The 14,309-nt window shown below is 45.4% G+C and overlaps 1 protein-coding gene across 1 annotated transcript in view; it reads right to left on the minus strand.

Moving 5' to 3' along the window:
- Positions 1–4,156: 4,156 nt before the first annotated feature.
- Positions 4,157–14,309, minus strand: part of LOC143783144 (cytochrome P450 2C20-like) — a 133,749-nt gene continuing 123,596 nt past the window's right edge. Inside the window, exons 8-10 of the mRNA XM_077271466.1 lie at positions 8,769–8,956; positions 6,081–6,222; positions 4,157–4,728 (exon numbers count right to left, since the gene is read on the minus strand). Of these exons, the coding sequence (XP_077127581.1) occupies positions 4,535–4,728; positions 6,081–6,222; positions 8,769–8,956 (524 nt within the window). The 3' untranslated portion in view covers positions 4,157–4,534. The remainder of the gene's footprint in view (positions 4,729–6,080; positions 6,223–8,768; positions 8,957–14,309) is intronic.

The following is a 14,309-nucleotide window of genomic DNA, read 5'->3' on the forward strand; positions in this document are numbered from 1 at the left end:
TGTGGAGGCCTTTCGGGAGCTGAAGCGCCGGTTTTCTTCGGCTCCGGTCTTATGTCAGCCAGATGTCTCTCTTCCTTTCCAGGTCGAGGTTGATGCTTCCGAGATTGGAGCCGGGGCTGTTTTGTCGCAGAGAAGCTCCGATGGCTCTGTGATGAAGCCATGTGCTTTCTTTTCAAGAAAGTTTTCGCCTGCCGAGCGGAATTATGATGTCGGTAATCGGGAGTTGTTGGCTATGAAGTGGGCATTTGAGGAGTGGCGACATTGGCTCGAGGGAGCTAAGCATCGTGTGGTGGTCTTGACTGATCACAAGAATCTGATTTATCTCGAGTCGGCCAAGCGGCTGAATCCTAGACAGGCTCGTTGGTCATTGTTTTTCTCTCGTTTTGATTTCGTGGTCTCGTACTTGCCTGGTTCGAAGAATGTAACGGCTGATGCTCTTTCTAGGAGTTTTGTGCCTGACTCTCCTGGAGATTCAGAGCCGGCTGGTATCCTCAGAGAAGGGGTGATTTTGTCTGCCATCTCCCCAGATTTGCGACGAGTGCTGCAGGAGTTTCAGGCAGATAGACCTGACCGTTGTCCACCGGAGAGACTGTTTGTCCCGGATAGATGGACCAGTAGAGTTATTTCCGAGGTTCATTCTTCGGTGTTGGCGGGCCATCCTGGAATATTTGGTACCAGAGATTTGGTGGCCAGGTCCTTTTGGTGGCGTTCCTTGTCGCGGGATGTGCATTCCTTTGTGCAGTTTTGTGGAATTTGTGCTCGGGCTAAGCCTTGCTGTTCTCGTGCCAGTGGTTTGCTGTTACCTTTGCCTGTCCCGAAGAGGCCTTGGAACCACATTTCCATGGATTTTATTTCAGATCTCCCTGTCTCTCAGAGAATGTCTGTCATCTGGGTGGTGTGTGATCGTTTTTCTAAGATGGTCCATTTGGTGCCCTTGCCTAAGTTGCCTTCCTCCTCCGAGTTGGTTCCGCTGTTTTTTCAAAATGTGGTTAGTTTGCACGGGATCCCTGAAAATATTGTTTCCGACAGAGGATCACAGTTTGTGTCTAGATTTTGGCAGACCTTTTGTGCTAAGATGGGCATTGATTTGTCTTTTTCCTCGGCCTTCCATCCTCAGACGAATGGCCAAACCGAGCGAACTAATCAGACCTTGGAAACCTATTTAAGATGTTTTGTTTCTGCTGATCAGGACGACTGGGTGACTTTTTTGCCATTGGCCGAGTTTGCCCTTAGTAATCGGGCTACTTCTGCTACTTTGGTTTCGCCTTTCTTTTGTAATTCGGGGTTTCATCCTCGTTTTTCCTCGGGTCAGGTGGAGCCTTCTGACTGTCCTGGAGTGGATGTTGTGGTGGATAGGTTGCATCAGATTTGGAATCATGTGGTGGACAATTTGAAGCTGTCACAAGAGAAGGCTCAGCGCTTTGCCAACCGCCGTCGCTGTGTGGGTCCCCGACTTCGCGTTGGGGACTTGGTGTGGTTGTCTTCTCGCTTTGTTCCTATGAAGGTCTCCTCTCCTAAGTTCAAGCCTCGGTTTATCGGTCCTTATAAGATTTTGGAAGTCCTTAACCCTGTGTAATTTCGTTTGGACCTCCCAGCATCGTTTGCTATTCATAATGTGTTCCATCGGTCGTTGTTGCGGAGGTATGTGGTGCCTGTGGTTCCTCCGGTTGAGCCTCCTGCCCCTGTGCTGGTTGAGGGAGAATTGGAATACGTGGTGGAGAAGATCTTGGATTCTCGTATTTCTAGACGGAGGCTTCAGTATTTGGTTAATTGGAAGGGCTATGGTCAGGAGGATAATTCCTGGGTTGTCACCTCTGATGTTCATGCGGCCGATTTGGTTCGTGCCTTCCATGTGGCTCACCCTGATCGCCCTGGGTGTTTTGATGAGGGTTCGGTGACCCCTCCTCAAGGGGGGGGTACTGTTGTGAACTCTGTTTTCAGGCTCCCTCTTGTGGTCACAGGTGGTATTGTGTGACTTTTGTTTTGGGCTCCCCCTGGTGGCTTTGTTTGTTATCCTGCGGGTCTGTGGCTGGATCAGCTGCCTCGTTATTCACTTGGGAGTTTCCTATTTAGCTCTGTTTCACTTCTACTTGTTGCCGGCTGTCAATGTACTCAGTGCTATTCTGATTACTCCTGATTATCTTCGGTTTCAGTCTCTTCAGGAGAAGCTAAGTTCTGTTTAATTATTTTTTGCTCATCAGTCTGCAATATGATTTCTGTGTATGATGAGTTTAGTCCAGCTTGCTAATATGTGATTTCTTGCTGCTGGTAAGCTCTGGGGTACAGAGTTGCTTCCCCCGCACTGTTAGTTGGTGCAGGGGCTCGAGCAATCTCTGCGTGGATATTTTGAATAGGGTTTTTAATTGACCGCACAGTTCCCTTTCTATTTTCTGCTATCTAGTGTTAGCAGGCCTCATTTGCTAAATCTAATTTCATCTCTGCGTTTGTGCTTTCCCCTTAACTCACCGTTAATATTTGTGGGGGGCTATTCTATATCTTTGGGGTCATTTCACTGAGGCAAGTGAGAACTTTCGTTCCCTCTAGGAATAGTCAGTTTCTCAGGCCGTGAAGAGATGTCTAGGATTTTCAGGTAACGTTCCACGGCTACCTATAGTTGTGTGCGGATAGGATCAGGTTGCGGTCAATTCAGTTACCACTTCCCCAGAGTTTGTAGTCTGTTTAGTTACTTAGCTAGTCTGACTTGCGATCCTTGCCACTAGGATCATAACAGTTTGGGTGTCTGGATGTATATCTATATGATATTACTTTGTCATATATCCTTTTTATAGATAAAAACTGTCCTTCAAGCCAGCATTCACAGGTAAAGAGGAAGAGGATGGTGATGAGATCAACTTGCATTGTTTGATTATGTCATCTATTTGCATAGTTTTTCCTCCTCTGTTTTGCAAGTCAACAAACTAGCTGGCCTGGACAATGAGTAATCAACATATCAGCAAACATATTTGTTCACTTATCCTGTGCCTCTAGTCATCCAGAATAGCAGCACAATATGTTACAATAAATGTCAATGTACAAGTCAATATTACAGGCTTACGCAATCAAAAGTCTGTTTTCTTGACCAACCAGAAAGAAACACATAAATTCAAAAGTCAACATATAGATAACAGTCTTGGCTGTGTTTAAAAAAGTAGTCTTCGGTCTTCCTAAAAGGTTAGTGAGCACAACAGTCTCATAATGCACTAGTGTGTCCCCAATAATTCTGCCAGGATTCTGCGGTCCTTTTGCTATTTGACCACCAGTGGATGCGGATCTATATTTTGAGAGATTGTCCTGCATTTTCACTTCTTTCCACTGGAGAGTGCTATTTTGCACCTGAACTGCCCATAAATTAGATAGTTGATGTTGTTCCTGTGTCAGCCATCTTGCTACCTTTTGGGTCTACTTCAGGACATTTGGAACTCCTAGGTATTGCTTGAATATTGTATCCAGGCTTCTGACTTGCTCCAGTCTCCAGCTCTTCCCCAGGCTGATCCTAACCTTCACAGAATTTAATCTGATCGTTTCACGCTAGTATTCCCAAGGGTATTATATACGTCCTTGCTGAATCTTACTCATGCTTTTCTGGCCATTGCATTTCATTAGTTCTTTACCAGTATCATAACAACTTTAATGGCATTTGCCTTTTGACGCAAACATAAGAGTGGCAAAATGATTGGTGAAGTCACTAATCACAAGTAGGCGAGGTCCCTGCTCTAGTATCATTTGTGCACACATTGCCAGGCATGGGGAAAATCTCTGGAAGATGGAAACTGAATGGCCACTTTATTAGTAATACCAGACATTTTGCTATTGGAGCTTTGTGGGTTTTTCTCTTGAAGCTTTGTGGAGAGTAAGCCAAGAATGTTGTGATGGAGGAAGAACATACAATGAAAGGAAATCTTGTGTGTAAAGAAATCGCTTATAAAAGGGTCAGAGGAAGAGGTGAAGAAATGTCCTGCCAACAGGCGGTGCACCGACAAGAATATCACTGCAGAGTACAACACCGGTGTTCTAACACTCTGCATTTCCTAGCACAGATGGACTATAACCACAGGACAGCTCGAGAGCCATTACTGTCTATGGGAAAGCCCAGAACAAAAGGAGGAGAAAATGCCATCAATAAGCGGTGGGAAAATACTGGACAGATGAGACAAAGTCCTGTTGCACCATGCTGATTTATCAGATGCACAAGTTTATTACTTTTATTTTATAGTTTAGGTTTTATTTGCACTTGTCAAAAGTAGGACAATTATCTTGTTTATTAGAGATGAAAAACAGGCCAAAAATAACAATAATCGAATAGGTTACTTTACTTATCTATTATATTCCTCCATTTTTGTGATTTTTACAGAATTAGTGTCAAATTTATTGGCAGAATTTTAATCAATGTGAAAGAATTAGTGTTTTCCCAAATTTCCCCTGCCGATTCTAAATCTATTACCGTAATATTTTTTCTCATCAGTGTCTTTTTGTTACATGTTCTGGATTATTTTCTTATATTCTCAACCATATTGAGAAGCTGGATGGCCGTCGGTCACTTGGACAAGACACGAGGCACGGCACATATCTGGGCTGATGCCATGATCTCCACCTTGTTAAGGTTCAGATATTTTGAGTCCTGACGTTCTGTTCCCGGGGGGAGGGTGAAGGTGAATTTCTGGAGCAAAGCGGAGAAGAGCAGGAAGAGCTCCATGCGGGCCAGGTTCTCACCAAGACAAACTCGCTTCCCTAGAAGACATGATAAAACGTATGTGATAATTAATTATCTTATTCCGGGTGTTGCTCTATGCTTTAGTTCCCACCATGTAAAGACCTCTGCTCGCTGTCTGTATTTAGGCTACGTTCACACTAGCGTTGTGCGCCGTTGCGTCGGAGACGCAACGCACAACGCACGCAAAAACGCGTCAAAACACACGCAAAAACGCTGCGTTTTGCGACGCATGCGTTGGTTTTTGCCGAAAATCGGACGCAAGAAAAATGCAACTTGTTGCGTTTTCTTGGTCCGACGCTTGCGGCAAAAAAGACGCATGTGTTGCACAACGCAACAAAAAAAACGCATGTGTCCCCCATGTTAAGTATAGGGGGCGCATGACGCATGCGTCGCCGCTGCGTCGCCGACGCAAACCCGACGCACATTAGCTTAACGCTAATGTGAACGTAGCCTAACTGGTTTGGGCAGTAGAATGCTAAGATTCCCTACTTTAAATGTAACCTGTCACGTCCCCAAATGTTATTAAACTGCAGTTCTAGGGTTATTAGTATTCCAAAGCTGCCCAGCTGCCTCACTAAAAGCGTCACTACCAGGTGGAAGTGAATTAAATTTCTCCCGGTACCTTCCGGCTTTCAGTCATAGAGGCGTGCTGATGTGGCTTCTGTCACTGCTACTTAGTGAGCGGCTCTAACCACACTAAAGCACATTGACTACAGCCATACTTGTAGTGTATCAGTGCAGACATGGCTGTCAGTCAATAGGTCAGGGCGCACTTACAGCCGATCACTAAGTAACGAGCAGCGACTGAAGCCGCGTAGGCAGATTATTCCCATATCTATAGGTGAAAAGCGCAACAGGACATGCAGATTCCATTCAAATTTAGAAAGCAGGCGGCAGTCACCACTGACATATCCAAAAGGTTTATTCAGTCATGGATGTCACAGAGACACAACCTCTAACCTGTTTCGCATGTGTTTATGCTTCTTCTGGGCCTGATAATAAACCCTCCCACACCTAGAATGTATAAATAATTATACCCCAAAATATTTTGAAGAGGCACACATAGTAACCACAATAAATAAAACCATTTTACCAACATTAGTGATAGTTCCAGACAATTGCTGAAATTACTCCATACATTTAGACCTAAATGCCTCAGCTTTCGTTAGAGATGAGCGGATCAGGCAAAAATTGAATTCACCTGTTCACGAGGTTTTTCCTGAGAAATTTAATTCTTGGAAAGTTATTCTCCATAAATGTAATATTCATTATTATGATCAGGTCTCTCTAGACCCCAATTCTTCACTTTACCCAGAATCCCAGATGCTCCATTTGTCTACTCTCCGATATTTCCATCTTTGGTTCTTACCTGCTGAGAACGGCATGAACGCCATCCTGGTGCGGAACTGCCCATCCTCGTTCAGAAAATGCTGAGGGTTGAAATCTTCTGGCGTTTCCCACTGAGATGGGTCTTGTAGGACGGATGTGAGGAAGGGGATCACAGTCGCTCCCTGAAACCAAGAAAGATCAGGTTTTATATGAATGTGTACACTGTGTGCAGAATTATTCGGCAAGTTGTATTGTGATCACATGATCCTTTTTGTACATGTCGTCCTACTCCAAGCTGTTCAGGCTGAGAGCCAACTACCAGTTAAGTAAATCAGGTGATGTGCATCTCTGTAATGAGGAGGGGAGTTGTCTAATGACATCAGAACCCTATATAAGGTGTGCTTAATTATTAGGCAACTTCCCTTCCTTTAGCAAAATGGGTCAGAAGAGAGATTTGACAGGCTCTGAAAAGTCCAAAATTGTGAGATCTCTTGCAGAGGGACGCAGCAGTCTTGAAATTTCCAAACTTTTGAAGCGTGATCACTGAACAATCAAGTGTTTCATGGCAAATAGCCAACAGGGTCGCAAGAAGCATGTTGGGCAAAAAAGGCACAAAATAACTGGCCATAAATTGAGGAAAATCAAGCGTGAAGCTGCCAAGATGCCATTTGCCACCAGTTTTGCCATATTTCAGAGCTGCAACGTTACTGGCGTAACAAAAAGCACAAGGTGTGCGATACTCGGTGACACGGCCAAGGTAAGGAAGGCTGAAAAACGACCACCTGTGAACAAGGAACATAAGATAAAACGTCAAGACTGGCCAAGAAATATCTTAAGACTGACTTTTCAAAGGTTTTATGGACTGATGAAATGAGAGTGACTCTTGATGGGCCAGATGGATGGGCCAGAGGCTGGATCAGTAAAGGGCAGAGAGCTCCACTCTTACTCAGACATCAGCAAGGTGGAGGTGGGGGACTGGTATGGGCTGGTATCATCAAAGATGAACTTGTGTGACCATTTTGGGTTGAGAATGGAGTGAAGCTGAACTCCCAGACCTACTGCCAGTTTCTGGAAGACAACTTCTTCAAGCAGTGGTACAGGAAGAAGTCGGCATTGTTCAAGAAAAACATGATTTTCATGCAGGACAATGCTCCATCACATGCCTCCAACTACTCCATAGCGTGGCTGGCCAGTAAAGGTCTCAAAGAAGAAAAAATCATGACATGGCCCCCTTGTTCACCTGATCTGAACCCCATAGAGAACCTGTGGTCTCTCATAAAACGTGAGATCTACAGAGATGGAAAACAGTCCACCTCTCGGGGCAGTGTCTGGGATGCTGTGGTGGCTGCTGCACGCAATGTTCGTCGTAAACAGATCAAGCAACTGACAGAATCTATGGATAGAGGCTGCCGAGTGTCATCATAAAGAAAGGGGGCTATATTGGGCACTGATTTTTTGGGGTTTTGTTTTTGCATGTCAGAAATGTTTCTACATTTTGTGCAGTGATATTGGTTTACCTGGGGAAAATAAACAAGTGAGATGGGAATATATTTGGGTTTTTTTAAGTTACCTAATAATTCTGCACAGTAATAGTTACCTGCACAAACAGATATCCTCCTAAGATAGCCAAATCTAAAGAACCCCACTCCAGCTTCCAAAAATATTAAGCTTTGATATTTATGAGTCTTTTGGGTTGATTGAGAACATAGTTGTTGATCAATAATAAAAATAATCCTCTAAAATACAACTTGCCTAATAATTCTGCACACAGTGTATAGTTCATGAGAATCACAGTAGACCCAGAATTTCCTAACTATGTACCAATGGTCAGATATAGAGATGAGCAGATCGCTTCACAGGACTTACATCCATTGGCCATATAAGTAGTCGTGCCTGGCTAATCAAAAGCTGAACCTCGAAGATCCCGGAAGCTTGCAAACCTGGCCGATGGAGCAGAATCTCACAGAGTGATCCGCCCAGCTCTAGTCAGGAATCATACATGAACTGTATAGCTGTATATAACTATTATACAACACAACTTATATACTCCCGCTAATGAATTGGGACCATACACATGTATTCCAATGGGTTTCCTACAAAAATGTTGCAATTCAAAGCAAAATTGCATGAAGGTGCCCGTGATTGTGAAATGCTGAGTGGCATCAACTGCTAATGTCAATGTCAAATATAAATTGGGCAAAAACTCAAGAGACAATGTTAAACCAACAAAAAAGGGTAAAATAAGCCTAAGAAGAATGTAAGCCTTAAATAACAATTTTATTTCACCAATAAAAAACAGACATAATGTTAAAACTGTAAAGTTAATCACTGCCACCCCAACACACGTTTCGTGGCAGGAGGCTTGAAAAACTTGCCACGAAATGTGCGTTGGGTGGCAGGGATCAGCTTTACAGGTACATCTCATTTGTAAGACAAATCATTTAGAATGTACTGTTTGTGCTTTTCATTGGCTCACATTACGATTAGTCTACCTATGGCACTGTGTCATTACTTATAGAGCACATCTTCCTACAGCAATCTAGTATTGTGCATTGTCAGTTTTTCATTTGATTCTTGCAGCATTGCTTGACAGACTCTGTTATTGCATGCAGTTTTAAGCTTATGTCTTTTTTATTGGTGAAATAAAATTGTTATTTAAGGCTTATATACTACTTGGGTTTATTTGCTCCTTTTTTGTTGGTTTAACATTGTAAGCAATGCTGCATACCTTCGGGATGGTAAAACCTCTTAACTTGATGTCTTCAGTGACTGCATGGAACAGAGCAGTTGGTGCCAGGTCAAGAACTCGCTGTGCTTCATGGATGACGGCGTTTGTATAAGCCAGCTGGGGCTTGTCCATGATCTCAGGGGATCGCAGGGACTTGGTCACCTCATCTATCTCCTGCTGAACTTTAGCTGTGAGACAAAATTCAAATTATTCTTAGTTATTTTGGAGCACCAATAATTCCAGAGTGCTGAATTTACAGAGAGGGATTACAGACATATGGTACAACTCAAAAGCACACACAAGTATAAAAAACAAGAACGGACTGGTTCAGGAGGAAGAGGACCCTGCCCTCACCGGCTTGACATCTGCAGGATATTGGGGAAAGACACAGAAGAACGGAGAAGGGCAGTGTTGTTACCAGGTCAGGGTGAGGGCAGCGCTGCTATTACAGGCTGCAATGAGGTGACAGTGGGCTCATTGCAGGCTGCAGACCTTCCTGATAAGATGAGCCTCCAGGTTGTGTTTGAAGGTTCCATCTGTGGGAAAACATCAGTTGTATTTGGGCTCTAGGCTCCAGAGGACAAGGGAGGCTCAGGAGAAGTTGTGCAGGTACTTAGATGAGAAACATAGGATAGTGGAGGAGGGGAGATCGTTTTGAGAGGAGCAGGAATAACGTATGGGGATATATCAGAAGATTAGATATATGAAGGTGACAGATTATGGACAACTTTGTAGGTCAACTTTGGTAGCTTAAATTGGATACGTTGGGGAATCAGGAGCCAACAAAATGATTTGCAGAAAAGAAGCGGAGGAGTAGTGTGAGGAGAGCTGGATTAGTAGGCAGTAGAGTTAATGATGGACTGGATGGATGCAAGTGTGTTAGCAGAGAGGCCACAAAGTAGGTTATTGCAATAGTCAAGGCGTAGATGATGAGGGAATGCACTTACAATTTTATTGACACCTAGTTGATTGAAAGGAAGATGTTTCAGGTGAGTAGTTAAAGCTGTAGGAGAAGCTATGATGTTGCATTTCTACAGCTCTAGTAGAAGTTTTATATAGTCCATTACAAGAACATTTACCCGGAATGTACAGACTGAGCAGAATATATTTATATTGATCTCAAGCCCCTGGTGTAGTCACTACTGTCCTATGTCTGTGACATGACGGATGTCCTCCCCTGGGTTGACAGCATCTTTATGGAAAAAGGTACCTTGCTTGTCCCCACAGAAATTGCAACCCTATCCACTTGTATAAGCCACACACATGGCTTGGATGTGATACGCCTGTTCTTGAGGACCTCCAACCTGGACAGCCCATCGTGTGATCTCATTCTCAAGCTGTTGCACTTCGTCCTTAACAAAACTTTTTTTGTGTTTAAAGGTTCATTCTATCTCTAGAAGCCGGCACAGCCATGGGTGTGGCCTGTGCACCCTCATACGCTAATCTCTTCCTCAGTTCATGGGAGGGATACCTATTTTTGATGCTGACGCAAAGGTCACCGACCATGTTCTGAGCTGGCTTAGGTATATTGATGACCTTCCTATGTTGTAAGGTGGGATGGTGTAGCAGCTTGAGGTGTTCATGGACCAACTTAATACCAATTTACACAATATCAGAATAACATACTGTTAGGGCTAGCGGAATGCACCAAATCATTAGAAAGATAGTGTAAGGTGCGTTCGCAGCCCGGGCTCCACCGTGCAGAGATGGAACCTGCTGCTAAGTAATGACGGACTATATGGCGGTATAATATGGATTCACACATGGGTTAACTTCACCCAGTATGAAGAAAGCGAACCCTGTTGCGTCACAGAGCCGCGGTACCGCACAAAGAGCGCAAGCAAGGTGTCACAGAACTCTACCCAAAGACTCGGGATGGAGTACAACTAGACCTCTTGCGCTCGACACCTCAACTGGGGTGTCAGAGTAACAGAAATAATAATTAAGATGCACGAGAGTGCGTGCGGTGCCGCCCTGGCGGATGCCACTAACCAACCAGACTTGGGTTAGGAAAGCACTGTGATAGCGCATGGTTCTGCACTGGTGTTGACAGCAAATTGATGCTGTTTCGTGTGTTCTAGTGCTGATAACAAGTTGGGCACTAGATAGCAATCATCCACCTTTCGCGATCAGTCAAACACAAGGGAGGGGATAATTAAAAAGCGACTTTCTCTCATTAACACACACACGTTCACAAGTGTACACTAGCGCATGGCCGAGCGACCATGCAAACCTTTTATAGTGGCAGTGCTACAAGACCTTCCAGATAGACCAATAGGAGCCGCAACAGGACCTGAGCATGTGACCCCCGACCTCCAATACGATGTTGTCCCATGGGCATGCTCAGTATGAGAAAAGCAGGACTTAGTCCCAGAAAAACATGCTCGCTGCTGATCAGCGCTGGTCACAAGGACAGAGCCTGGAAGGGCAGTAGTAACCAGTCATCCAGTATCAGCCTGAGCTAGACACTGGGACTGATATCTCCACTGAGCAGACTCTACTGCGACTGGAAAAGAATGGGAGACCGCAGAGGAGATGGTTCGAGATTCCCCCTGTGCAGAGGCGGGAACTCGACACCTAACATTACCTCCCCTCCTATGCCCCCCCCTCCTTGGACCTCACTACTCTCGAAGGAAGCAATGAGCTCTAGAGCTCGAATGTGCTCAGCAGGCTCCCAGGACCTGTCCTCTCTGCCATAACCCTTCCCATCCACCAAATAAATTTTTTTATCACGTACCAACTTACACCCTAAGATAGCGTTCACCTTGTAATCGTCCGTAGACGAACCCGATGTCCCGTCAGATGATTCGGAAAACTGGGACAAGTATACTGGTGTTACGCTGCCTTATACTTACCTGTCCGACCGGCGCGCTCCCGATGCTCCTTCTCGCTCTCCTTCCTTTGGCTTCTCGGGCGTTCATCCTTTCTGTGGTCCGCACATGCGTAGTTGCGCTCCTTTTGCCGCTGTGGCTTCTGGGAGGTCGTGACCCGGTGGCTCCGCCTCCAATATGGCGGTGCCCATCGGATATTTCTTCCCAGCATCTGTACAGGTAAGACGCCTCTATTGTCTATTGCGTTCGATTGCTCCTTGCTGGCGTCTCCTTAGGTTCTTTGGCTCCAGTCTCTGCTCCTCTCGCTTTGACTCAGTCTTGACTCGTCTCTCTTTGCCGTACCTGCCAGTCCTGTGTTCCTGCCATCCTTGCCAGTCCTGTGTTCCTGCCGTACCTGCCAGTCCTGTGTTCCTGCCGTACCTACCCGTCCTGTGTTCCTGCCGTCCCTGCCAGTCCTGTGTTCCTGCCATCCCAGCCAGTCCTGTGTCCCTGCCATCCCTGCCAGTCCTGTGTTCCAGCTGTACCTACCAGTCCTGTGTTCCTGTCGTTCCCCGCCAATCATGTGTCTTCGCCATACCGGTCAATACTTTGTCTTTGCAGCCTCTGCCCATCCTGTGTCTCCACCATTCTGGTCACCTCAGTGGCTCCATCTCTCTCCCATCTTCTGTTCTTCTTTGGTCCAGCCCACAGTCGCCCCTTTGGGTCCAGCAGTTGTGACTTCACCCTCCTTGGGCCTGTCACAAACACTACCTGTACAGGGGGTGGCACTATCTGGTCCGCTCGTCTTCGGGGGCTCTGAAGCCGTGACCCAGAGGGTCTACTTCTCGAGTTCTTATAACTGGCTTCAATAGGGACACATGAAAGGTGTCAGTGATACCTAGGCATGGAGGAAGGGCCAGATGGGAGACCACAGGGTTAACCTGTTTGAGGACCTTGAAGGGACCCAAGTAGCAAGGTGCAAACTTAGTGGACTCAACTCGCAGCCTAATGTTATGGGCGGAGAGCCACACCAAGTTGCCAGGAGCAAAGGCCAGAGCGGAGATCCGATGTGCATCGGCAGAAGACCTCATTCTCTCCTTGGAGGCCCAGATGGCATCCTGAAAGTGGTCCCAAATGACCCGTGCCTCCACAGTCCAGTCAACCACCCTGGAGTCAGCAGAAGACATGGGCATAGTGTCAGGACTCTGAACATTTTTTATTACCTTTTTGTGCATTACTGCCCTTTTCCAAGATGGCGTCTTTGGTCTCATGTGCACTGTGTCTTCCTGCTATAAAACTCCACCCCAGCCTTCAGTCTGTGCTAGAGTATTCTGCCTTACACCCAGCTCCTGACCTCTGGTGACTCCCTGGCTATATACCTGCTCCTGTGAACCTGTGGGGTTATCCTGCTACTCTGCTCTGAGTTCCTGCTGCATACACCAGTTCCAGTAATCCTCCTTCATCTACTGCTCGTGTTTGCTTCCATTTGCATTTGCTGGACATGTAAGCTGTTTCTGCTCTGCAAGAACCTGAGACTACCCAGACCTCCCTGGTTGAGCTAAGATATTATTTGAACTGCCTTATAAGCATATCTATCTGTGTTTTGGACTAAGCAAGGACTTATTCGAGTCAAGTATCCTCAAGAATAATTGTGCTTCATAGACTTTCTGCGTGATTGGATTTTCCTCTGAAGTTTCCTATAGACTGCTGAGCTGCATTTGATATTTGCACGAAGTGTTGTGGACTTGAGTTTCTCTCTGCACCTGTTTGAATCACCGTGTGATAATATAGACTTTACCACTTATAAAACTGTGTCCTGTAGTTGTTTTGTTCCATGCAAAGAGTCTCCTGAGTTATCCCCTATAATTATTACAGGATACTCTAGCCTATAAAAAAAAAGGAGACTGCTGGAACAATGACTGCAGAAAGCAGACTAGAGCAGGTGTTTTCCACAATTAGATCACTGCAGAAAGATGTGGAAGGTCTGCAAAAGAAGTTTGGAAGCTTTGAACTCAATCAACAAGTGTTTGGACAGACTTTGCAGGACTTAAGCACCCGCATGGCAGCCCAGGAAAACAAACTTGCTGGCATAGAGTCCCAGTATGGACAGGCTTTTCAGGACATAAGCACTTAAATAGCTGCACAAGCGACTTTACCCTCTGGGCAACCGCCACCAGCTAGCCCACCTAAGTTGCCCCCATTCAGATTTAATGGTGATCGCGACAAATTTCGTGGCTTTGTGAATCAATGTATGCTATATTTTGATGTGCATGCTGACCGTTTTCCTAATGATAGATCCAAAGTATTGTGTGTAATAATGCTGCTGACCGCACGAGCGCTCGCCTGGGCGAATCCGATGATTGAGTCTCGTAACCCACGGTTAAATAACTTGGATGATTTCTTGGCCGCTATGGTATTAATGTTTGATGATCCTAATCGCCGTGCAACCGCTGAATCTGCTTTATTGTCTTTACGCCAGGCAAAACGTTCTGTTATTGAATATGCTACTGAATTCAGGAGACTAGCGGTAGATACCAATCGGGACAGTTATGCACAATTGCCTATTTTTAAAAGGGGTCTATCTAGTATTGTAAAAGATGAACTAGCTCGCTCTGAATCACCACAAGAGCTAGAGACATATATACAGCATTGTGTGGGCATAGACATTCGCCTTACTGAGCGTAGGCAGGAGAAAATTGCTGCATATAACCGTATTTCTAACTTTTCCCTT

This window comes from Ranitomeya variabilis, chromosome 6 (genome assembly GCF_051348905.1).
Source record: "Ranitomeya variabilis isolate aRanVar5 chromosome 6, aRanVar5.hap1, whole genome shotgun sequence".
In the NCBI taxonomy this organism is placed as follows: Eukaryota; Metazoa; Chordata; class Amphibia; order Anura; family Dendrobatidae; genus Ranitomeya; species Ranitomeya variabilis.